This window comes from Pezoporus flaviventris, unplaced genomic scaffold (genome assembly GCF_033815535.1).
Source record: "Pezoporus flaviventris isolate CSIRO_AGI_PZ_B2104156 unplaced genomic scaffold, CSIRO_AGI_Pfla_v1 ptg000007l, whole genome shotgun sequence".
In the NCBI taxonomy this organism is placed as follows: Eukaryota; Metazoa; Chordata; class Aves; order Psittaciformes; family Psittacidae; genus Pezoporus; species Pezoporus flaviventris.
Genome location: NW_026892555.1, coordinates 33,799,176 through 33,825,260, shown reverse-complemented (window position 1 = coordinate 33,825,260; position 26,085 = coordinate 33,799,176). Strand labels below are relative to the sequence as shown.

The 26,085-nt window shown below is 39.2% G+C and overlaps 1 protein-coding gene across 5 annotated transcripts in view; it reads left to right on the top strand.

Annotated features, from left to right (window-relative positions):
- Nucleotides 1-26,085, top strand: part of SULF1 (sulfatase 1) — a 122,851-nt gene that overhangs the window by 84,712 nt on the left and 12,054 nt on the right. For all 5 annotated transcript variants that reach the window (XM_061448331.1, XM_061448328.1, XM_061448330.1 and 2 more), the window contains 6 exons: nucleotides 6,379-6,529; nucleotides 7,552-7,727; nucleotides 8,288-8,416; nucleotides 8,673-8,726; nucleotides 9,731-9,860; nucleotides 22,961-23,177. In XM_061448331.1, coding sequence (XP_061304315.1) covers nucleotides 6,379-6,529; nucleotides 7,552-7,727; nucleotides 8,288-8,416; nucleotides 8,673-8,726; nucleotides 9,731-9,860; nucleotides 22,961-23,177 — 857 coding nt within the window. The remainder of the gene's footprint in view (nucleotides 1-6,378; nucleotides 6,530-7,551; nucleotides 7,728-8,287; nucleotides 8,417-8,672; nucleotides 8,727-9,730; nucleotides 9,861-22,960; nucleotides 23,178-26,085) is intronic.

Below are 26,085 nucleotides of genomic sequence, written 5' to 3'. Positions count from 1 at the left end.
TACCTAAGCTGTTTATAAGCTGTGAAGTAAACAAACATTAGAAGCAAAAATCTGCGGGAGGCAGGTTTACTGAAGAATGTAAAAAATGGAAATCTGAAACATTGATGCCTGTGCTGAGTTAAAGATCCTTGGGCTGGCAGGGAGACTGACAGCCAGATTAGATAGACTGGAAGCTATACTGTTGCCAAGCTGAAAATCTAAGGGGGAGCAGCTACAGGTGGTATCTTGGAAGAGACTGGAAAGTTTCCCAAGATAATGTGAGAAAATGTAGGTAATTCAGGAGGCAAAGCTTTATGTTTAAAGATACTGTGAAGGGTGCTGATTGACCATGTCTGGCTGTAGCCGTGTGTTTGCAGTAGTGAAGCATGCAGAACAGTTCTGTTGCACTTCTGCATCCCCATTCAGTCTTAACTGTGAATCTGGGGTGTGAGACGGCTGTATTCAGGGTGCCTTCTAATTGCTGAGTCTGAGTCACCAGTTATGATGGTACTTCTTGTAATGTGGGTACTTACCCATTAGAGTGGGATTGTACATTTGAATCAATAATAAATCTTCACATATTAGTCTGTGTTGTCACTGCTGGCCTGAGGTCTACTTGGAGTCCCAACTTAGAGATTAATGATCAAAATCATTGCTCACATCATTGCCAGTGTACAGGACTAGAAGAAATAGTGTGATACAGAAGTGCAGTAAGATTCTAGTTACACAATTAACTTCTGTATCAGCAACAAATACTTTTTCCTAAAATAAAAAGGTGTCATATTTAACGGGTAGCAACTTTTTTTTTGTTCTTTATTGTGAAATATAGCAGTTGTTTACACTTCAGGAGTGAAACTTTCATACCTCACATCCCCAAATATATAAATATCCCTGGGTTTCAAAGATTCTCCATTTAAAAGGCAGAAAAAATAGACCAAGAAAGATGAAATTCAACTTCACATTAATACTGACCATGCCACTGATCATGTTTTTTTGACTTTTAATTCTGCCCAGAACCAAGGCTTCCTGCTTTCCAAGAACATTGCCTAAGCCTGGAAGTCTGCTTTCCCTGGAAACAAAGGACTTGCTTCCTTTGTTTATTTACACTTTTTCCAGAGAAACATGATCACTGATGCAGTGTTTGTTAATCATATCTCAAGGAATAATATAGGTGTTAATTTTGAACAGAGCTGATTAATTTAAACAATGAGTTTTAGCATGGGTATTATTTTAAAGATTTGTTGACTTCTATTTTCATGAAATGAAAATTTTCCTGGGGTGTACAAGTACTGTGTTATTTTCACTAACTGGAGGACTCCCAATCCATACAGAAGATTAGCCAAACACTTTTGGGATAAAACCCCCTGAGAGCTCTATGGAATTAATCAAAACCAACATTTTTAGGCAGTATTTTTGTGAGTAGAATTTTCTTTTGTTGAATAGGAGCAGGAGGGAATTAGGAGATTGCAAATAGAGTCAAATACAGATTTCTAGTGTGAGCAATTGATCAAATGTTTGTAAACATCCTTGTTTCTTTCCACATTAACTCATCTATAAGAGACGTATATATTTAGATCAAATTTTCAGAAAACAAATGTTAATTTAAAGTTGCACTGAATTCTGAGAGCTTTTGAAACATGCTGTACTCTTTATTTCTTTTCCACACAGATACCACAACTGTGTAAACAGAATTAGCCAAGCCGAATCTCCCATTCTTTGCTTAGCTTGTAAAATACCTTTTTCGTAATAATGATTTGCAGAAGGATTGTATTCCATTTGATTCATTCAATATCACACAAAAAGCAGTTCAGTTCTAGTAGAAGATAGTGTAAATCATTTCTGACTGATTTGCTATTTGAGGACCCCATTTCAATAGGTCCTCAAGTACAAACATCCGTTCTTTTGTGTTGTTGAGGATTTTTTGTGTCTTTTCAAACTTGAAGTTATTGTGATACCTTAGAAGCCAAATAAGATGCCTTCTCTATTTGAAGTTAAAATTTAAATACAAATATGCTGTCAGAGTAATTAAAATGTGTGATATGAAATGCTGACTGTTCGTGTATCTAACGGGCATTAAGGCCGTTTGGATTCAGACCACAAAGCTGAGTGCTAATATAATTACTTTCTTCTTGTTATAACTTTAATTATCTGTTTGAACCGATGCTCACAGATAAACAAATGATAGATCTTATGGTGAATCTTTCTTTAAAGAGAAAAGTGCACTAGTACTTACAGGTATTTACTATTTCTATAACCTACAGAACACCTAATTTCACCACTGGGGGCTTTCCTGTTGCAGTTTAACAGGTGGTAAATAGACAGGAAGTGCAATTTCCACAGTGTAGCATGAACAAAAATAATACATGTTGATACAGGGACATTAAGTGCTAACAGAACCCAAACCACAAGTTATTACTTTCCTGAGGAGACTGTAATCTAAGGCCTAGAGAAGGCTAATACTAATTTGCTTTTTTGTTTTTTTTGCAAATGTACACATGAAATGGGATGATTTCTCTGTAAATTTATTCACATAGGTGAATGGTTATGAAATCTCGGGATTTATTTGTTATCATACTGAGCATGTGTTTATGGGAAAGTGCCTGACTGGGTTCAGCAGTTGTTATTGTTAAGCATCTGGAATTTTTTTTGTTAGTTGAACTAAGGGCAGCAATTTTAAATTTTATGAGCCTGGATGTTCTAGTGTCCTGCCCAGTCATGGAGTTTCAAGAAGTCTCTGTATAGTACGTTCCGCACAGCATGTGTTGGACAAATGTAAGCGAGCAACTGAGCGATCTAGATTTGTCCAAGCTGGTATAGCCTGTATGAATGCTAAATACTGTACCTTTTTAGTAAACTAATCATTTGCTCTCTCAGTCCTTACCCTCTCTACAAATTTAATATTTGTGTAGTATGCTTTTAGAACAGAGTGACATAAGGTGGAGCACTTCTTCGTGTATCTATTTTTGTAACATGTAAAATGAACTCTTAGACAGTCTCCGGGCACACATTCAGAATTTTAAGTGCTTTACTATTTGCTGATCAACTAGCAAGAATGACCTTGAAATCAGAAACTGCACTCTGGGGCAGCATCTGAGAGCTATTCAGAGCAGCCAGCAAAGATCAAAAGGCAGGTGAGCAGTAGCTTCTTGCCAGACTTACAAGCCATGGATAACCTGAAGACAATGGGGTATCTGGCGTTGTCTGCTGATCATGGATCAAAAAAATGCGCTCAAGACAAGATAGGCTCCATTACGGAGAAGAGGCAACAGTGAGAAGAGGCAATAGAAGACACAAGACATATCTGCAATCTCATATTCCCAGTGCAAATAGGAATCAAGGAAATGTAGATGTCGATGCTACTTTACAGCAGTACTTGTCAATACACAGTAAAGTTGTTCCCAAAAATGGAAGAATAGAAACAGTGACAGACTGTGCCATGATGTCTTTCAAGGGCTTATAACAGTTGAATATTTAGTTGATATCTCCTACTGCTTCAAGACAAAATGTTGTGATAAACAGGGAAGAAAAAATGTTGTGATAAACAGGATCACTGACAGGGAAGATGTTTGTCTGCTTGGAAAGGTTTTCAAAAATCAGCAATATTCTCCCCAGAATTCACCTCTGTTGGGTTTGTTTGTTTGTTTTACACACAAAAGGGTAGACAAATCTGAAGGCAATGTCAGATCTTGTGCCTGGCCAGTAGTGCTGTTCTGGTGGATTTCTGCAAGGCACAACAAAAGGGGTGTGCAGGGAATATAGATGATCTGGATTCCTTTCTGTCTCTTCTTTAGTACTCTTTCTCCTCTACTTTGGACCCCTTTGTCACATTTCTCCATCAGCCATTGGCACTGGCTATTTCTCAGAAGGTCATGTTCCTTGAAGTGTCTGGGAGGAAAATTCTGCTCACTCTTTGCCTACTGCATTTCTCACCCAGAAAATTCACAATGCATTTGGAAAGTGTCTGTGAAAGGTTTTAACTGCCCTGCTAAACCCTTGAGTGCTGTTTTTAGAGACTGTCCATTATGTGGAGGAGGCTTCTCACAATGGCCTGGGAACATGAGACCTGAGCTTGCTTCAGCAGCTGGCTCTCCTTCCTGGCACAGCGGCAGGCTGTCACAGTGCTGCTGGCTGAGTGCAGCTCACAGCCACCTCATCTCTCTGTGGCAGGCGCACTCAGGAGTCCACTAAAAAACCCCAGGCTTTTGCTGGAAAATGGTGGTTAATCAAAACTGAGCTCTTTCATAAGAAAGTATCTTCTTTGACAAAATTACACAGAAACACAGGAAAGTTTGCACTGTCCATGCGCCTAATACCTCAAAACCCGGAAGACTTGCTTCTTCTTCAAGGTCTAGGGCTCCATAAGTCCATCTGCTAGGGCTGCTGGCTAGCCAGCAACCTAGAGGGCTGTGCTCCTGGGCTCAATTTCATTAATTTTGTGGTAGTAGAAACACCCCTTTTAAAAATCATATTTCAACCATGGGAAATGTAAAAAATTTTGATTTTTCAACCTGAAATAAAAGACTTTCCAGCAGAAGAGTAGATGTAGTTTATGTTTTGTCTTCGCTAAGTAGGAATCTAACCTTTCCATGTTTCTTAATATGAAGCAAAAGTTCACATATCCTGTGATACCACTGTCTCACTTCTGTTTTGCCCTGGGCTAACGGTTAAATAGGTTAGTCAAAACTAGCTGTATGTACTAGACATATATTTCTCACATTCGACCTAGATTCTCAAAACTGGTCTCCAATTAAAGTATGGACTCCACTAAATTATTGCAGTTGACTATCAGTCTATTATGTTGTCCATTGAGCTGACTTTTATCCTCAGAATATATAGTTATAGGTTATGCATATGATAGCTGATAAAGTAAAATCAGCTGCTTCACTAAAATAAATTGCTTCCACCATACTGTGGTCGTATACCACCATGACAAGAAAAATGAAAGCTAAATGAAGGTGTGACTTTAAGTTATCAATATACAATGTTCTGATAGTGTTCCATGCTACCTCTTATGAAAAGACAACTACACATAAACATTTACGTGGGGTAATGCACGTATCTAAACAGTAAATCCATATTGAATTGAATTTGTGTTATAAACTGAAAAGAGAACTGCAGAAATCAAATTAATTCACACAACAGCATTTTTTCATTTTCTGTTTATGTTTATTTTTCAAAGGTAAGGCTGCAATGCCTCTATCATATACTGCAGTGTATTGGAAATCAAAACAGCAAAGCCTAGATTCTGCAACTTTTAGAGAAAGACAATGCTCATCCATAGATGAAACTGTTACAGGACAGGGTTTTTCGGTTTCTTTTCATCTTTAAGTTATCACATATGCTAGGTATAAAAGCAGGATTAATTGAGAGCTTTTTTAATGCGCAAATCTATACAGCAAAATTACTTGGCATATTTTTTGCAGTACCTTTTCTTCAGAGATGATGTATCTGTGAATGGATTCTTGTTTCTTACATTATGTCCTTCAAAAATTCACTGGCTGTGGATAGAACACCTCTCTTATATCTTCCTTTGATGTTTGTGCAAACTCCTAAAGCATCATTCTTTGCTTCAGTAGGACTCTGTGACATACTTCTTAGTACTATAGTATCACTACCGGTATTAGTTCAACATTGTTACCACAGTTCGTGTTATGCTGGTAAAGCACTGTGCTTTGCATTCACGTTGTAAAAATAACACTTCAACAGTATTCAATGTATAAATAAATGTTATTTTGGTATGACTGGAATTTGCACATCTTTGGGTGTCACTGGGACATAGCTCAGGTGAGGGCCAAGGGAAAGTCTTGGAGACTTGAACGTGACTCTGGGGTCAATGTCACTGGCTGCAGCACTTTCTCAGATCTCTGATAACATGAGAGTTGCTATTCTTTAGAACTGACTCCTGAATTTCTTTATCCGTCAAAAAAAAAATTATCTTCCTTAGACTTTTGTCTAACCTGTGCTAATATAAAGGTAATTCCCCGCTGGAAGATCAGGGCAGTTTACCTTAGTACTAAGGTGAAGTAGTCATCTTTGATCTCTGACTTTCCTTCATTTTTCTGCTCGTTATGGGATGCACTATTCAGATAAGCATTTTTACTGTTTACACATTCCTTTGAGAAATACATTTGGGCATATCTTAAATATTACTACGGATCTGGTAGTGGTCTTTGAGCCTGAAAGAAAGCTGAGAAAGCAAGTGATTAAAAATTTTGAGGAAGTGATCTATGGTATGAACCAGTGAAGCTTGGAAGCCACTGAAGTGATGTTTGCTGTTATTTCACATTGGAAATACCAGATACAACATAGAATCTGTGGTTTAACTGTTTGTTGGCTATTCCTGTATTAGGGAAGTTGCCACCTTGCTCTGATGCCTGTGATCCTTTCTTTTCTTCCCAGCACTCCCAGCTATAACTATGCACCAAACATGGATAAGCACTGGATCATGCAGTATACAGGGCCCATGCTGCCTATCCACATGGAGTTTACAAATGTCTTGCAGCGCAAAAGGCTTCAGACCTTGATGTCTGTTGACGACTCTATGGAAAGAGTGAGTTCAAGAAACTGCTGTGAATACAAACTTATTAGTTGGTAACAAAATTAAACTATTTCCTTCTTTACCTTCACCAACCACAGCCTAGGAAAAGACCATGAGCTACAAAGAATTACTCCGTGTATCCCCAGTAGAAATGAATTCTGATTCTCTGCAACATAGTGCCAAGCTCCTTGCCTGTTTCTTTTAATTGCTGAGTAGATAAACTGATGATTTTTTTTTTCAAAGGAAGAGTCACTGGGCCTAATATAAAGCCTGGTATTAACAGAAGATGCATTACCTGCGTGTACATGTGGATAGACACAGGTGCGCATATGACAACTTCTATTCATTTCACACATTCCCTTCACAGTTTGTCCTTTAGCTGAAATCTGGGAATTGGCAAATCACAGCAACTCAGGTGTCAGTCTGCTAGTGTTTGCAGAAGTTAGGCAATGCAGCATACAGCTAATTATAGGTAACCTGATACGCAAACTGTTAGGTGTACTTTGCATGACTTTTTGTTCCAAAATCAAGCACCATGACCAAAGATCTTTCCCCAGAGAGACTTTTTGAAACTTTAATAAAAATTTACAGCCTTTTCCCAAGCCCACAACTAAGGAATGAGAAAGTTGTAGACTAACACAGTAAATCAAATCTAAGTACCATTTGCCCTAAAGCTGTAGCAGTCTTTTTTCCCAAGCTGTTTGAGTGTGTTTGAGCTGCTTGAGTACACAATGACTTTTGGACATACTAATGCAACTTCACCGGTATTACCATATTTTGCTACCCTAATTTTCCAGACCTGTTTAATTTTCCCACCTGACAAATGTGAAATTAAACTTGTAAGTTGATATTTTTGGCAGCACAGTAAAGACAAGATGTAAAAGTGTCCATTCTGAGATGACCACTTCAACAACTTCATCAAGGCAATGTTTGGTTCAGGAAATTTAAGGGACTAAAATGGTGGTTATACCTGATTGTGCACAAAACTTGTTTTGCTACATTTAATTGAGAATTTTTCCTGTGCTCTGTTGCAGTTATACCAAATGCTTGCAGAGATGGGAGAACTGGAGAATACCTACATTATTTACACTGCTGATCATGGTTACCATATCGGACAGTTTGGACTGGTCAAGGGGAAGTCAATGCCATATGACTTTGATATTCGAGTTCCTTTCTTTATTCGTGGTCCAAGTGTAGAGCCAGGATCAGTGTACGTTCTCTTATGTCTCTAGCACAGCTGTTGAGCCTAATGTAAGATGTTTTTAAGAGCCTGTAATTATTGCTTTGCTCAGTTTCATTTCATAAAGGATGTCATATTTTTGCAGACCAATGAGTCTAATAAAGAGGAATGTCTTTCATTTTGCATATTATTAATTACAATGCAGAAGAGAAAATTGTATGATCTGTGGTCCTGTAGGATTAGGCTTTGGATTTTGCTTTTAAAAAGTAGGTGCTTATCTTTATTGCTCACCTTCTGGTTTATCAAATTGGATGGCATCATGCTGTCATTATCAGTGAGATAAGAGTAGTGTGGCTAATGCTCCTCCATGTTTCATTGGGCTTAACTTTTCCTTTGTGGTAACACTCTGCAGTGCTGGCCCGTCGTTCTGAGTCGCACACTTCAAAGCGGATTTTCTAAATTTAGCACTTCTGTAGAGCTTTACCTCTTCAAAGCCCTGATAAACATTAATTACCATTCTGTTTCCAAGAGAATGTGAAGACATACATATTGAACATATGACAACTATGACCTTTTCTGTTGATTTGCAGAGTGCCTCATATAGTTTTGAATATTGATCTTGCTCCAACAATTCTGGATATAGCAGGACTTGACACACCTCCAGATATGGATGGCAAATCTGTCCTAAAGCTTCTGGATTTGGAGAGACCAGGAAACAGGTGGGTCCCAGCATTGTATCTTTTTAACCAGTTCAGAAGCAAACACCTAAGTAAATCAACTGAGTGGAAAAAGAGACTCTGTGAAAATGAGCTGTGTCATGGCAATGACCACAGCTTTTGCATTTGAAGAGTCTCTTAAATAACACATCTATAAGATCGCTGGTGTATATATAAGTAGAGAGGTGGGTTTTTTTTTCAAAAATAAGTTGTTAACATACATAGGTGGCAGCAATAAATATTATTATTTTGCTTTCAGATTTCGAACAAAGAAGACCAAAATTTGGCGTGACACATTTCTGGTGGAAAGAGGGTAATTATTAGGGGTGAGAGAGTTTTGGGACAGCCTGCCTGCTGGGAACATTCTCCTGTGCATGTTTTCCTTTCTGCTCCCTCCTCTTCCTTTTTATGGTCAGCAAAGTAGTAAATTTTGCAAGCAAACTTACAGGCCTGACTTGTTTCCTATTTTCCCACCACTGGCTTTGCAAGTTGCTGTGCTCCCAAATTCCTGTCTCGGAATAAATTTGAAAGCATGCTTTTCTGGTGACTTTCTTAGCTTGTACCTCCTCTTTCTTTAACATTGTACTTATGCCCGTTTATGTCTCAGTATCTGACTCATTTTCTTACAAAATCTCTGTTTCAAATCCAGCAGAATCCTTTTATCAAGTAGTTTTGTATTTCCTATCACATATCCAAAGCATTCTTCGTTTTTGTTCTAGCTAAGAAAAGGTTTATGTGTAAATGAGATCTGTAACTGCTCCTCATTTCACTGATACCTCTTTACACTCTTTACTTTCATCTTGCCAATTACTGCTGTGAAAACTTTCTCTTGGTAAAAATTTTACAGCAATTTCCTCATGGCACTTTATGGCTTTACAGACTATGGAAATTTGGGGTGATGTAGTACAAAATAGTGCATATAATGCACATTGTAATGTATAAGATATAGCCAGGCTAAAGCTGAATGAGTATGGGAGCCCTGCAGTGTCTTCAGCTGGGCTTTTCAGGTAGGCAAGTGCTGATTCAATGTTTTGCTTTGTGAAAGAGCATCCATTTATATATGTATGGTGCTGACCTGTATCACTTAGACATATTTCAGCAGCCCTTATTTCTCTTTGGGAAATTCCCAGCAAATCACCTGAGACTTTTTTTTTTCAATGTATGACCTACCTTTAAGGTCACTAACAGAAATGTGTTGGCCTTCTTTCCCTGAGAAGATGTAAAATCTTCAAGTAGCTTTGCTTTTCCAGTTAAATTCATTATCTCCAGAGTTTAGAAGAATGTATCTAAAATATTCAACTTTATTTTTTTTTAAAGCAAATTTCTACGCAAGAAGGAGGAACCCAACAAAAACACTCAACAGTCTAATCAGCTACCAAAATATGAGAGAGTAAAAGAATTATGCCAGCAAGCAAAATACCAGACAGCCTGTGAACAACCAGGGCAGGTAAGCCACAAGCAACTGCAGTCTTCTTGGTGCCACAGAGAAATACATATTTTGTCTATGGGTCAAAAGAATTCAAAGAATATGCATTTGGAGGAGAGCTAAAAGGCTATTCTTCTCAATACCTTCAGAGCAAAGAAAACCAGACACAAGTTGTTCTAAGAAATGGTCCAATTTAAGATGTTGGAGGGCTGGTCCATAGTTTGTTGTCTCAGTACAGGGCTTATGGTAAAACTCCCATATAACATAACTAATTTTAATTTAATTCAGTGTATAGCTCAAAATGCAAGATAATTCAATGCTAATTATAAATAAGGTAGATAACCTTTTTGAGCAGTGAAAGCTTGTACTCACTGGGATAATTCAAAATTACTGAAGCAAACTGGCTAGTCCTATGGTTACACATGATTTCATTTGCTGCGATAAAGTGGACAGCACACTTGGTAATCATCATACTTTATTACTTATTGAAACACCTTTAATAGAAGGGCCCCTTGCTCAGATACACTTGCCGTTTAAGGTCACATTAAGGATTCAGACAGTGATACCCATGCCGAAGCCTTGCTTTTCCCTCTTGTAGACTTAATGATTTCAGTAGAACTCCTGACTCTGATACAAAGGTCTGGTTGCCTGCTCATAAAACCTGAAGTTACTGCACCACTGACTGCTCTGCTTACACCTGCAGCTCTACAGTGTGTATACAGGGAGGGAGCTAAATTAAGAAAAAGTGAGTCTGTCTCCAGTTCTTTTCAATCCATTCTGAATTAATGCTATACCTATGGTAACATATGAAGATGAATTTACTGGGGAGATGTGTAATGTAGCTGTATGCCTTCCCACTGACACCACCTACAACCAGGCACATGCTAGGGGGCCCAGGCAGCGGCTCGTGCCTGCCCTGCCATCCTCCCCCTCCATCCCCATCCCCACACACCTCCCCACTGGAGTGTGAGCTGATTTCTCCCAGGCAGGCGCTTGCGCCTTTCCCGCAGATGTTTGCTCAGACCACTGCAGCCAGCTGTAAACCTGGCACTGAAATATTGGTAAACTATTTTGAACGGGGGCATAAAGCATTCACTGTGCTCTGCTTCCATCTGCAGCCACCCATGGTGCTTCGCTCGTGGCAGGTAGAGCTCTTCACAGCAAACCTGAGGGTGCTGGGAAGAGCTTGCTCACTTCTTAGAGAAATGCTCTGTCCCTTCCTTTACCCTTCTCGTTCATTCGAGTGTAGTGTTACAGTGAATCTCAGTTAATCCCAGATTGGACTGGAATATGTTTTGGCTGGCATATCCTCGGTCAGGTCCTCTGCCACAGCTCTCACCTCACACATGCTCCTTAAACGCAGCCACTTTTGAAGGGATATACACAATATCACAGTCTCACCCAAGGGCAAAGTTTTCAGCAGTTTAAACACTGCCATTGTAAACAGAGATTAAATTTGAAAAACTGCGTATTTTTATAAAAACTAGAGGAGATCAATGGAGTCATTTAGACTGTTAGACTCTAAAACGTTTAGTTTTAAAATACCAAAATATTTTCTTTGCAGTTATTTCTTATATTTATTACCTCTCATGCCAAAACCCAGGTTTTGGACAACTTTACTTTTCAACATGTGAATAGAAGAGTTTAAGTGCCCTGACCAGATATCACACCTGAAGCAGCAGGAAACACTTCTCACAGCCCTGTTCCCAGCCTACTGTGTCTTTCCATCCCATATTGGCGAATCCTGTTTGATCAAAGGAAGGAGAAGGCCTTGAGCCAGCAAGGAGCTTATGAGAGCCATGCTATTTGGTATTGGCTCATGCATCTACAAACTCCCATTGAGGTCCTTTAAGTGCAGAAGATGCACTTAGAGGCCAGCAGCCATCTCTCACAGCTGAATGAAGGACAGGGCTGAACTGATCTCTTTCAGACGAATTTTCAGACCCAGCCATTGGTATTCATAAATTATTTTTTTAAAACAAAGAGATCAAAGTTGCCCCTGATACTTCTAATATTCTGAAGGATTCCTGCAGGGATACTGGAATTAAATGTGTCTACAGAAACCTTCTGTCAGACAGAGCATCATGGGGAGCGAAAATGCATCCTCTGGATTTGTTTAACCCATGGTTAATGCAGCCACTTCTCCTGCCCTATTTCCTCCTGCACCAGCCCTGAGAAGCAAGGGCAGTTTCTTTTTCGGGGATGGACTACATGAGGTACTCACAGGGAAGTCAAAGTAGAACAGGACAGGTTGAATGGAACTTTGAGCAACTTGATCTAGTGGAAGGTGTCACTGCCCATGGCAGCGGGTTGGAACTAGATGATCTTGACGGTCCTTTCCAACCCAAACCATTCTGTGATTCTATGATTCTATGAATAGGAAGGGTGAGAATTTAAGGAGCAACACTGGAATAACATGAACTTCAGTGAGGCATTGCAGTGTGAAATAAGTCTCCACAACACTTTTTCCATGTAAAAAAGTTCTTTAAAAAAAGTATAATTTAATAATCCAAATAATTTTACTTTAGCCCAGATAATTTCCAGTGTGTAATATGAGGCATCATAGTTTACTATGATGTTCCTCCAGCACATTTCTCCTAGTCATTTCGCACTTCTTGGAAAAGAGAAAGAGGAAGTACTATTATGTGGGTCTTAACTTAGTTTTATCTTATGAGATTAGTTTCTTTAATTTCAATTACATAGATGAATATATAGAAAAGAAATCTTCATTTTAATTATGATGGTTTATAATACTTCCTACATGTACTCTAACCAGTTGCAGTTAACATCACTTAAATTAAAACTACCTTCACAGAATGAGTGATTGCTGACAGATTTTTAAATAGTTGAATTACTGGTCTGTGGGAAGCAGCTGCTAAATATATGAAACTAAGATTAAGCATTTGGGGAATTAATACACCAATGTACTGCCTAGTACATTTAGAGCTTGATCTGCAATTTAATTTACTTTGGTCAATGTCTAGTATATTTGAAATGGAGAACACAAATGGAAGTTGAAAAGGAAGAAAATTTGGTTTTCCTGATTAAAATGAGAGTAATCCTGAGACCTATGAGTTTTAAAACCTCCAAGGATGTGGTACTCATAGTTGCTTTAACTTATTTTCTATTTCATAAGTAACTTCTAAATAAATTAAAAAAAAAGAAAGAGAGAGAAGAAAACCCTGCTGGCATAGTAGATACATTTTTTAAATTAAAGGTTTTGAAATTTATTTTTTTTTTTATGTTCAATGGCTATCTGAATATAGGTAAACATAAAAAAGTGGGAAAAAAGGGGAAATCTTAAACATCTGTATAATTACTATCATTGTTCCATTATTGACAGATTTCAGCACTTCCATTGCAGAGCATTCTCCCCTAGCTATTTTTCCATAATCCCCAGTTTCCCAATGTTCACTCCCCTCCATGAGAACATATCAGAAATGAGATATGCACAACTGCACAACTGCATGGAAATGTTCACTTTTGAGTTATGTTTAAGCAGTCATTAACTTGGGCCAGCAGTGAGTCCTCATGGAGGTGAGGACCATGCCTGCTGAGCTGCATTAGCAAGTGAACAGCTAACAGGTCATGGGAAGTGAGTACTTGCCTATCCTTGGTGCTTGTGGGCTGCAGCTGGAGTGCTACATTCAGGTTGGGACCTCCATTAGCAGCGGTACTTTGGTAAGTCCAGCGGAGGACCTCAGAGGTGGTAAGGAAGTGCTGAGGAGAGGCAGAGATTTGTTTAGCCAGCAGAACAGAAGGCAAAAGGGGAATCTAATTGCTTCATTCAACTAATGACTAATTAGAGGGAAGACAGAGCCAAGCACTTCTTGAAAGTGCACAGCAAAACAGGTATCAGCAACAAAGTAGCAGCAAGGGAAAGTCTGACTAGGTGTGTGGAAAAAGAAATGTTACCAGAAGAGTGATTAGGCACTGGAGCCCAAAGAGACTGTGGAATGCCCATCCAGGGATATTTGCAAACCTAATAAAGTTGTTCCTACTTTGAGGAGGAGTTGGTCTAAATGACCTCCAGATGTTCCTTCCAGCAATTGCACATGCTCTTAATTTTTGCTCGCTTAATAGCTGAGCTTGAGGATTTCACGTTTTCTTCTTTCCCTTCTACTTCATAACTTGGGAAGTGCTATTAGTTTTGTCCATCTTGTGAGTTATGGGTCACCTGCCCATGTTGTATTTGCTTACAGCCTAGATTTCAGCTCCCGCCCTGACCCAGCTGTTGACCTGCACTCACTCACAGCACAGCCAGTCCCATCACACCCAGGCCAGGTTCACTCCCCCTGCAAAGGGAGCAGCAGTGGGGTGGACTCTCTGCTCAGCTCTGGGCCTTGGGGCAGGGTAGAAATTTCCTTTGCAGTCCTTCCTTCACATTGCAGAGAGCGCTCTAGAAATTATGATGGGAACAGGAGTTTTCCTTCATAGTATATATGCCAAGTTTGTCACCAGTTTATGTAGTGTAACTTACTGAGGTCACCTGATTGAGCCCTGTTGGTTTAGTAGTGACTGTTGATGGGGTTTAACATTTAAATTGTTTGCAGGGTTTTTTTTATATTTCAGTGGTACATTTTTCCCCTCTAAGCTTTATGTAATAAGCTACACAGTACAGAAATATCTACTCATCTGTAACATTGCTTCCTTCCCTGTCATTTTAAAATGGGAAACGATGCAAAGTTTTAACTAAAACTTCTTTAATTTGCCAGTAGAGCAGAAATAATAGCATGTGAGCAAGTGTCTCTCTGGATTAATGCAACCTTATCATGACACAAATCTCCTCTCAGATTTCCACTGAAATAACCTAAGACGAGAATACGTGTTAGTTCAGGAGGTTCAGAGGCAAGCTGCTCTTAAATCTTCTGGAAATTATTTTTGTTGAACTCACTCCATCTTCTCACCCATGAAATTTTTCTGGATACTTAGCAAATATAAAGCAAAAACATGTTAACTGTGTTTTCATTTATACTTCTTATTTCTCTCTTTGCTTACCTAAACATGTAATTAATGAGTTAATTCCTAAGTATCTATTCTTTTTCTCCCCGCCAGTCTGAGTCATAAAAGATTTTCCCGAGGCATAACTTTGACTTCTGGGACTTAACTCTGTTTCCCAGATAGCAGTTACCTTTGAGCTCTTGTGACCGATAGGCTGGGTGTCTCCAGTGTACTGTTCAATCCGTAGCCAAACATGCGTTTTTATCCTCTTACAAAAACTACACAACCCACAACTTTATTCTAAAATTTTCCCAACAGGGAAAAAAAAAACCAACCCACCCAAAATGAGGACTGTAAAGCTTTGTGTTTAACATTTCAGCTCTTGGGCTGGATGACTCAGAAACCAAACCCAGACGCAGGTCTGTTTATTTTACGGGCATACATCTCCTGCCATCTGCTCAGCACTACCTGCCAGTTTCTGAACAGCAAAGGTCTGAAACTTGTAAAGATCTGTGGTCTGCTGCCAGCTCCAACGAGCACTGACAGTGGGCAGAATGGAAAAATGTGTCATGCTGCCTGTGTTTGTATAACATGCATACCCATGAACACAAACTGAACGGGACAGGTATAATGCCAAAGCTGCTAACCTTCCTCGTGCTCTTTTTTTATGCATCTCAGCTGTAGAGGTGCAGAATATTGTGTTTCCTCCTGAGGAAGTGTATCCCCAAACCTCCCTAAAGAAATAATGTTCCGTTTAGAGAATACGCCTGAAAATGGTACAGTGAGATTTTAGTGAATTAAGTCTCAATGTATTTCACAGTGATTTAAGGCTTTACAGGTAGCCACTGGAGATATGTTGCTGAATCCACGCATCAGCTCTGTGGTAAATGTGCAAGATTTTTCTGGTTGTGATCCAAAGAGCAGGTTATGTCATCTGTACATACCTCTTTTTTTCTCACATATCCTTCATCATTTAAAAATCTAGTGTGAGGATGTAAATTTATTGTTCATGTTTATATTTATCGCATTATCATATCAGCATTCAGTTGAAAGCATGTCTATTTGTAATGCTGAAACAACACTTGCCATCAATCAGCTTACAGATAATATCATAAAGGAAATTAAAATGGGGCTTATTAGGTGTAGTCTGGTTTGGCTCAAGTATCTATGTTCTCATAAAATAAATATCACAGACCATACATTTGTAAAGGTCAGCTTTATGACCAGCTGTGGAGTATGAATAAAAAGACATAAGCTGGTAATAGCTGGCCAGAAGTGTGAGATGGCTGGCCAGCCAGTGACAGTCAGACCCCAAGCACCCACTAAAACCTAACTAAAATTATGATATAGCATATAAACATCACTCATAGATCATCCCAGTTTCAGAACAACCCCCTGATGCTTGCAGGATTCAAAAGGCACTGGTGATCAACCAGTTTTACCAGAACATTGATTCAAAGCTGGCTCTTCTTTGCCATCTGCCCACTGATACCACCTATTCTTAGACATCATTTAGCAGACCATCTATACAGAGGCTTGACTGGAAGCATATGTGTTTGGGACCAGTCGTGCTTAAAACTAAGCACATATTTCAGTGCTTTCACTAACAGAACTCTTGCAGCTATTGCTCACTTTAGGCGCTGCAGAGTCATCCCTCATAGTTGACAGAAACATGCCTGCAACTTAGTTGCTCAAGAATTCGTAGGAATTGCCAGAATTATGATATCCCTTGTTAAAATACCACTCTGTTTATTACTTAAAACCAAATATGAAGATACAGTCCTTTATCTCTAAAAATAATACTTCAGAACACGGCATTTCATATTTCAGCCTAAATATTTCATATTTCAGCCTAAATATTTAAATTTCCTATTAAACGAAGGCAGCTCTTTCCAGATTTGTCAATTCTTCAAATTTAAGCAATTCTTAATCTGAAGTATCAGCTCCATTCTGGATAAAATCCAGAAATATTCCAGTCTGGGAAGTTCACTGGTTTCATTGGATGCACAACTGTGTTCACGTTTTTACCATTATCTTATCAATGTTCTCTAAGAGAAATGGTAGAATGGTACCTTTAAAAACAATTCTATGTACCAAAAATGTTTAGACAGAAAACATAGGTTACACAAGAATAATTTTTAGCACTATCTGTAGTACTCCTTTCTCTTCTTGCATGGTTTCTATTTTAAAGTTTCCAGTGAAATATGATATAAAGTAAGTCCTCTGCAAATTAAATATATATAACCAAATAGTAATGGATTATTATTGGTATTGCTATTCATAACTGAAAGGCTAAATTTATCCTTTGCATTGGCTCCTATTTGTTTGCACCTGAGAATGGACATTTATTGGATGATAACTAAAGTCTGTTGATGTTGAGTTGTAACTTCAGACAAGCTAGCAGATTTGGTGGAGAATGCTATGGAAGTGAAATATTTGATGCCTTGACTTAAGTGCCTACACTTTTAGAGCTGACAATGCAGCCTATGCATTTTTTATAGCTATAGAACTGCTATAACTGTGACACTTAAAATAAATCTTGCCTATGCATCAAGAATGAAAAAACTGTGTAGTCTTCCTAGGCTATTTTCTCTTTCTTCTGTTTCTTAAACACTGTAGCTCCAAATCGGCAATTTTCATGGTTATTTCTGTTATACAGTGATTAATTTCTTCATTCTTTTTTCCCTCTAGTTCTGTAATTTAACTGTGCATTTAACTGAATGTATTTTAAAGACTGTGATACTTTTCCCCTTACATTACATCAGTTCTTACAGGAAAAATTTCTTCCTTATCTATCTGTTGAGCCACCAACCATTGCACTTTTCGGGAACACTTTCTCAGGGGATAAGGCTGTATATAAATAGCCATCTTTGAATATATCCATGTCAGTAGACTCTGGAGCTGTGCATGATTCAATAGAACATGGTCCAGTTATGAGGGAGTGGTGCAAAAATTGGGATCTGCCCTTATGGGCAGCGTCAACACAGTTCTAAAATGAAGGACGAGATTTTTGTTCCACAAAAGTGCAGCAATTCCAAATCCACTGAGCTAACCTGGCACACCAGCCCTGCTAAACAGCTGCACTCTCATGCAGTGTTCAAATACTGCTGAGTCGTAACAACACAAATTAATATTTCCAGGAGCATTTAGGAGCCTCAGTCAGGATCAGGGTTCATGACTGCTCTGTGGGAGTGCATAGAGGACATGGCCTTAGCCCGTAAACATTTCTCAGTATTCAGGTCAGCAGAAATAAACTGTGCTATTTACCATAGCCAAATAATTATAGGGCACTTTTAAATGTGCTGTGTGACATGGCCTCTTTGAATGGCACAGAGAAAGCAAAAACAGGACTGTTCTTATTGCAGTAGCACAGCCCTAAACCAGACTCCCTAAACCAGTATTATCTCATCAGGTCCCCTGACACTCCCCCAGATCTGGTTACTGCTAATAGAGGAAAATGGTACAAACATACACAACCCACAATGGTATTTTCATCTAAACTGTTTTGCAATTTAGATCATACCTTTCAAAACAGGAAAAAAGGGAAATGAGATCTTGAGGACATGTTTAAATTCATGAAGTCTTCCTTTTCATATCTTAACATTCCCTGGGCTGAGCAATAATACTCAAAGTCAGTCATACATTACAAAAATGAAAAAGCACCTGTAAAAATATTGTGGCTGTGTTATATTTCCGGTTGCATGTTTTTCAGGGTTTCATAGCTTCGTGATAAAATCTGACAAGATGTTTAACACTGAAGTGTCTACTGCAAATACCCAGTAATTACATTTCATAGAAACCCTTAGCTTGCCTACTGTTAAGACACCTTTCATGAACTATCTAATTAACTTCCCCCCTGTATAAGGGAGCAGCAACTCTCTCAAAGCTTTCACAACCTATTAACTAAACAAAGTTGATTTAAAATCCTGCTTAAGTAGGTATTTACAGTGCAGCACATCACAATGATTCATGCCAAATGCATATTTTATGTCTTAATTATATTCAGTAATGAAATAGACTTTCTAAATTTTAAGGCTGTGCACGAACTGATTAATACAAGAAAACTGAGACCCAAGGTAGTTATGAAGTCATTTGCTGTTGTCTTGCTCATGTAGCAGTAAGTTGCAACTGGAAGCATGCCAGTAGCAACACAATGCAAAGCAACCAAATACAAACAATACCATTTTAACGAGCTCCCCTTTGCCTTTGAAATGACTTTATAAGGGCAAATTTCTATCCACAGAAGAAAATGCATCATGAGGATGACATCATCCAAGGAAAAGCTCCTGCTGCAGTCCTGCTGCAGTCTGATGCTTACCTCCCCATGGAGGGGCAGGTGTGTGTATGTATGTGTTTGCTTCAGGCTTGACAGATTAAAGCATCCTGAGCTTCTGAATGACAGGAGAGGAGAGGAAAGGAGGAGGAGAGGAGATGAAAGGAGAAGGAGAGGAGAGGAGAGGAGAGGAGAGGAGAGGAGAGGAGAGGAGAGGAGAGGAGAGGAGAGGAGAGGAGAGGAGAGGAGAGGAGAGAGGAGCAGAAATAATAGTTCAGCTGGAAGGGACATACAACAGTCATCTAGTCCAACTGCCTGACCACTTCGGGGCTGACCAGCAGTTAAAGTCTGTTATTAAGGGCACTGTCCAAATGACTTTTAAACACTGATAGGCTTGGGGTATGTGGCATTGACAACCTCTGTGGGAAGCCTGTTCCAGCGTTTGACCACTGTCTTAATAAAGAAATGCTTCCTAATGTCCAGTCTAAACCTCCCTTAGCGCAGCTTTGAACCATTCCCTTGTCCTATCACTGGCTCCCAGGGAGAAGAGATCTGCACCTCCCTCTCCACTTCCCCTCCTTAGGATGCTGTAGAGAGCAATGAGATTGCCCCTTAGGCTCTTTTTTTCAAACCCGAAGTCTTTGTCCACTCCTCAGAGACGCTTAGTCCTTTTACACACTAACATCTCCTGAGCTGCCTCTGCAGTTTTCTGCCAGGGGGCAGGGGGGAAGAGGGGTATTTTCTTCTATGTTTTCCTTGCCCTCTGAAGTTAAATTGAGGCAGAAGGAAAAATGAAGGAGGGGAACTGAGGTGAGAGGGAAATAGTTGCTGGAGGGTAGGTGATGAAATAAAATGAAAGAAGGACGTGATGAGTCAATGACAGGGAAAAGGCTGACACAGGTCAAGTTTCACAACATGACTGAAACAATATAGCAGCTTTTTGCAGCCAAATGGCAGGGTCCTGCTTTTTCTCCACTGTTTGTTTTTTTAACTTGAGTTAGTTCCCTTTTCTCTTACTGAGGAGAGAATAAATCAGTGCAGTCAACATGCAGCCAGAAGCAAGAGCTATCCCATATTCCTATGGCAACAGTGAATTGTTAGAGTATAGGTATTTTGTGAAACATCACCGTCAGAAGGAAAATAAGAAAGCATATACAAATTAAAATTTAATGAAGACATATTTAGTTGTGTATGTGCCAGTGTTGTTTTTTTTTTAATTTATGGAGAAATGGGGACCCAAAAATCAACCCAAATAGTCCTGGACATTAAACTATATTTTGGTACTCATAGCAGGAAGGAAGGTAGAAAACAGAGGAGGGGAAGGGGCACTGCATCAGCCAGAACCTTCTTTTATGTGCATTAATGCATTTTATAGATTTAAGGATGAGCAGAAAGACCATTATGACTTACTGCATAATGCATGCTCAATGCCCGATTACACTGGCATGGGCAAAGATTCAGGAAAGTTTGTCTAAAAATTCCATCTTAGAACTCTGAAGCATCTTTATAATGACATCTTTTAAAGTAAAATTAAAAAAAAAAAAAAAAAGAAAAAAGAGTAACTGAATCACTGAATTGCATTTAATCCCTGTTTTAAATAGAGAACTATTATTGGCTTGTACTAAACACAGAGAGTCTTGTTTCAATGTTAGTCATAATACTGTTGAAAATGATCTAAATGGCTACTGAAGCCACTCCTGGAACCTCTTGCTATAATTAATGTTAGACAAAGAGAATACTTATTTTACTTTAAAATGGTGCTTTTGAGACTCATTAAAAATTAGTGCCATATGTTTATAAATGTAACATGTACCTAATAAACACAGGAAATATAGTGGCGCAGTCAGTTCGTACCCTGTGACAATCTTCTCTTGCTATGGTAGGAAGAGTGCACATGCTGTTGCAGAATAAAATCCTGCAAAGTGTTATAGCTCTCAGGCACCTTTACTTGTAGAAAGTCACCCTGTCACTTGTAGGTATACGTTTACACTGAAAGTCCAGGCACGAGTGTGATTTCTCAGGCAGCCATTGACTTGTGCCAGTCTATGGCCTTTTACACATGATTTACTGTTCTGGAATCAATCATGCCAATCCACAGGCAGCACTGGATCTGTCTTTTAACTCAGCCCACATGTTAGGACAGAAAGTGCTCTCACAGTACTGCTGTTCAGGACCACATCAGCTCACTACTTGGGTTATCAGGTCAGCAAATATACCTGCAGCTTATTTTTTTTCTTCCTTCCTCAGGCAGCTAGACAGCACCCCAGAAACAGTCCAGAACAGCCCTTAGTTAACGTAAGAGGCTTACTGAAATGTGTATGCGCCGATATTAGCATCCATTTCAAAGATTAAGTTGGGGACTCCATTAGGGCCAGCGTCTAGCTGTCTGCCTATTATTAATGAGGCACGAGAAAGCTATGCTATTCAGTCATGGGAACCAAAAAATGACACATTATAGGGAAAGAGCTGAAACTGCAACTAGAAATTTCCAGTTATCAGTAACATTACTGAGTTTTTTTCTGCATGCTATCTAGCCAAATTTATGTGCTTTGTATGCAGACTCTGGTCATTTGTGCTAAAGATGTGAACAAAAGTGAACAAAACTCACTGGGTAATAGTCATCTATCGTTGTACTAAAATTATAAATAAGCATAGCTATTTCTAGTTCTCTGTTTCATTATCCAGGCTACAATTGACTTAAAAATTTCACAGGCTGCTTAGCTTGTGTAGGGTGTTACGAGCGCTGTATATGGCAAGCTCTGGGCACAGGCAAAGGAGCTCTGGTCTGTCAGCACCTAGCCATGTTTTTAAAAAAATTATATTGAGCTTCTTTAAGGCAGTTCAGTATGGAAAGAAAATGAAAGTCCCAGTTGCTTTTTAATTTGAAATGTGAAGACAGTGGGATCCGCTGGAAAAATCCACCTGGAATCTTCCATCTGATTCAGTGGTGTTGATAATCAAGTCAGACAGATACTGTGCAGACAAGCTGAAAAAGCTCTGTTTCATCTCATTCTTCCACAGTTGCTCTGATATGCAGCATGTGTCCAATGCCTTTTACAGGTACTCCTTCCAGACTACAAATTTTCCTCCCAAGTCTGATACAAATCTCAAGACTTTGGTATCCAAAGGATTTTATTCAAGCTAATTTATTTGTTCACCATCCCCAAGGTTTTCACCTCACTTGCACCTGCTGGGCATAGGGAGGCTGGCTGAGGGTATCGTGCTCTCAGGCTTTTCCCTTCTCATGTGAAATATAAAGAGCCAGCAATGTTTGCAAGTGTGAGTGTCATGGTTTGCAGGGGCATGTCTTAGGGTGCAGGTCCTAATTCTGGCCACTGGAAAGGTAATAAATTACATGCTATTAGTGGTTTATGTATTTTTCTATAAATCACACCCACAATTTGTTCTTCTTTTTTCAAGGAACTCTACAATTAAACCAGTTTTTCTTCATCTGTGGAGATTTCTAATTTTCTCCTCAACCTTGTTAGAAATTCCAAGTCACAGAACAAAGAAAAAATTTGTTTTTTCAAAGAAATAAAAGAGTTGGTGAAAACAGCCCTGACAGCTGTACTCCCTGGCTCAGTAAATTAAGACTTTTTACTTGCTCCTTTCAGGGATGTGTTTAGTCTAGATACTCTTGATTTATATATCTTTTTTGGCTCAGTTGTATTTTCTTATGCAGATTTGCAGTGATTTCATTCAAGCTTATGTTTGCCCAGCATGAGAGAGATGTTGAGAAGAATGTGAGTGAATTTAGTCCTTAAAATTTAGCTTCTCTTCTCAGTTTGTTATTTAAGGGACTGCTTAATTTTGAAAGAAATTTGCCTGTCTTGTTTTATAATCCACCCGAAAGTAGCAGGGGTTTGGAAGGCTACTGGGAAATCATCTTTGTTTCTTTCTGTCACAGAAGTGGCAGTGCACAGAGGATGCTTCCGGCAAACTTCGAATTCACAAGTGTAAGGTATCTAGCGACATACTTGCCATCAGGAAAAGGACCCGCAGCATTCACTCCCGGGGATACAGCAGTAAAGACAAAGACTGCAACTGTGGAGACACTGATTACCGGAACAGCAGGACCCAAAGAAAAAATCAAAGACAGTTCTTGAGAAACCCTAATGCACAAAGTAAGTGTTAATCTGATCTCTTGGACTTTGAGGCAAAGAGCAGGGGGAAATGGCTTATTGGTACACCCTTGCTTTCACCTTTGTGTCTAATGAATACATCTGTAATTAGCAGGTTTTACGTAATTGCCTTGGTAATAACAATAATAATGGTAGTAGCAATAATAAGAATATTTGTCCTTTGGATCACAGCGAGGAATAGTGTTTAGGCTGGTGGTGGCGATGGTTGCGGTGGTGGTAGTAGTAATGATGATGGAAGTGGTGATGGCAGTAATGGCGGTGGTGGTGGTGGTAGTGATGGTGGCGGCAGTGGCGCTGGTGGTGGTGCTAATGCTGCCAGTAGTGGTGGTGGTGGTGGTAGTGATGGCTGTGGTGATAGCAGCGATGGTGGTGATGACAACCCGGTGGCACCTGCAGATGAATCGGTACCGTTACATGTCAAGATGTCCAGTGCAAGGGGTTTCTTACATCGCTAACACAGAACTCACAAGCTGCTCGGTGATACTTCAAAGACATCTTTTACATGAGACACCGCAATGCTGCGGCTGCTTTCGCACTGAAATACGGCTCAGCCGCAACTCTCCGGCGGGGACACGAGTGAGGTAGCAGTGTCCTCTAGTGGAGCATGAGCCGAATGGAATTTACAAGCAGGATTTGTTTCTGCTAACTATTTCTACAAAATAAGCCTATTTTTAAAAGCCATTATTTTAAATGGAACAAGTATTTTCTTCTGTCTGCCCAGTGATGAAGTTCTGCATCTAAGCAATGCAATCAGACCCGGATTTCAGACTTTGTTCGAAAGCAGGCTGTATTCTCCTGCTTTCTATGTAGAATACTAGATTGGGGAATGAAATAAAAGCTGGTCTTTAAAACAGGAAGGGACTGAAGTGGTATGAGAAACACAAAATTTAAAAGATGCTTCACAGATGTCTGTGAAATAAGAAAATAATGTCAATATAATTCCAAATATTTCCTGATTTAAAGCTTCCCCTCCTCTGGATGTGAACAGGAATCCCTGGTATTCTTTGTACATTCAACCACAATATTGTCTGCCTTGAGTTGTCTCATTGTTCAGACTAAACGCTGCCTTGATATAATTTTTTCCATTTGTTCAGTATGATCTAAGGAACCTCACAGTGCGTACAGGCAGACCTCTGCTGAAAAGTTTGCATGTCACAGACTGACAGGGTGATTGTCACCCTGTGGAATGTTACCCCAAGTGATATTTTCAAAGTACTTGTCGTGTACCTTGAAAAGAGGTCTTGGAAAGAGGTGTTCCCAGGGCACCAGCAAGGGGTGAATGAGAATTGCAACCAGGGAAAGCTACTTGAGGGGAGAAGGTAGAGAAAGGATAGAAAATAACTGAAGGAGGCATCAAAAAAAGTCCATTTGTCATACTTTTCTCCTTTACAGCATTCTTACACCTCTTCCCTCCTCCTTCTCCAAATCTACCTTAGCACTCCTCTGAATAGAGAAGGGAAAGACTCATGATGATGAGACATTGTTAAGGGAATGATGAGTTCAGGCCTCAGTTTTTAGATTATACTTATGTAAGTTGCTTATATTTTCTATTCTTTCTCTTGTTTTATAAGTACTATCATCAGAGGCTGTTGAAATGCCCCAAATTGTCCCATCTGGTCCTATGAATCTTTCTACATTATTTTATTAAAGATGTTAGATGAGAATGATGCTTTGAAATGAGGGGCTTTCTCTTTAGGAAGATGAATGTCTTGACTGGGAAGCCTTTCTTTCACCTAACAGCAGGCAACCACTGAAACAGTTTAGGACAGGGTGGTTTGAATGAAGAGTTGGGTGAGGGTCGCTATTTGCACTTCTAAAAGATTCCTGCAGGAAAGGCTCCGTGTGAGTCTCTCAGAGACACTAACATAAAAACTGCACTGAAACTGGCACTACTGGCCAAAGGCAATACTTTCTTACAGTTTCCATTTTATTCTGCTGCATGAATACTTACTCTTAGGTGACAAAGGTGTAGTCAGCATAGATGTAACAATGGAAATGCCCTACAACTGATTTTTACAAGCATTTATGTATTTCTAGGGCTCTGAGCGAGTGTGTTTGATAGACAGAGCATGATTTGGTGTGATATCAACTGTGGAGTTTATCAGCTTGATTTGCAACAAGTACATTTAGCAAAAGAAGTAAAACGTGTAAGGTCTTCCAGACTGAGCCCAGACACAGGTATTATTGTATATAACATCAAAAACCCTGAGAGTTACATGCGTAGTAACTAAAAGAGCTGTAACCCTACTAAGCTCAGAGCTTTCAATGGGTAAAAGTGACCTAATAAATCCCACTGTAGCTCTATAGTGCAGCAAGTTTTTGGTGGTCTGTGACTTGTGCACATAAATATGGATGATGTGCCTTTCGAAGTATATGTGTGTATATATATATACATTGATATATGATGGATTCTTGACCTTCTAGTGCCTATATTTAAAAAGAAAAAAGTGTTATCCTTTAAAAAACTCATTTTTATTCTAAAGCAAAAGTCAAACATGTCATATGCCAATTTACAGGTGGTGAGTTTGTTTCACAGTACTGAATGGTTTCATTTTCTAAAGTGGTTTCTAATCCTGTGGCCTCTGATTTTCTGAGTCTCTTTCTAGACATCTGATTTCTGAGATACTGATTGTATTTGGAGATACAGATGCTTACTGCGGCATAAGGTCAAACTAGCTTGAAACGCAAACCTTGAAGCAATCAAAATTTCGTGCTACTCATGAAAGCGTGGGCTCTGATGTGTTGAAAAATCATTAAATAAGTTTCTGTAAAGACACAAACCCACCTCACTGCCACTGCTTTTACTGCAAAACATTCATGCTGTTTGGAATATGTTTTGTGTTCATGGCATAGGTCATGTAGATATATATATATGCAACATATGGGAATG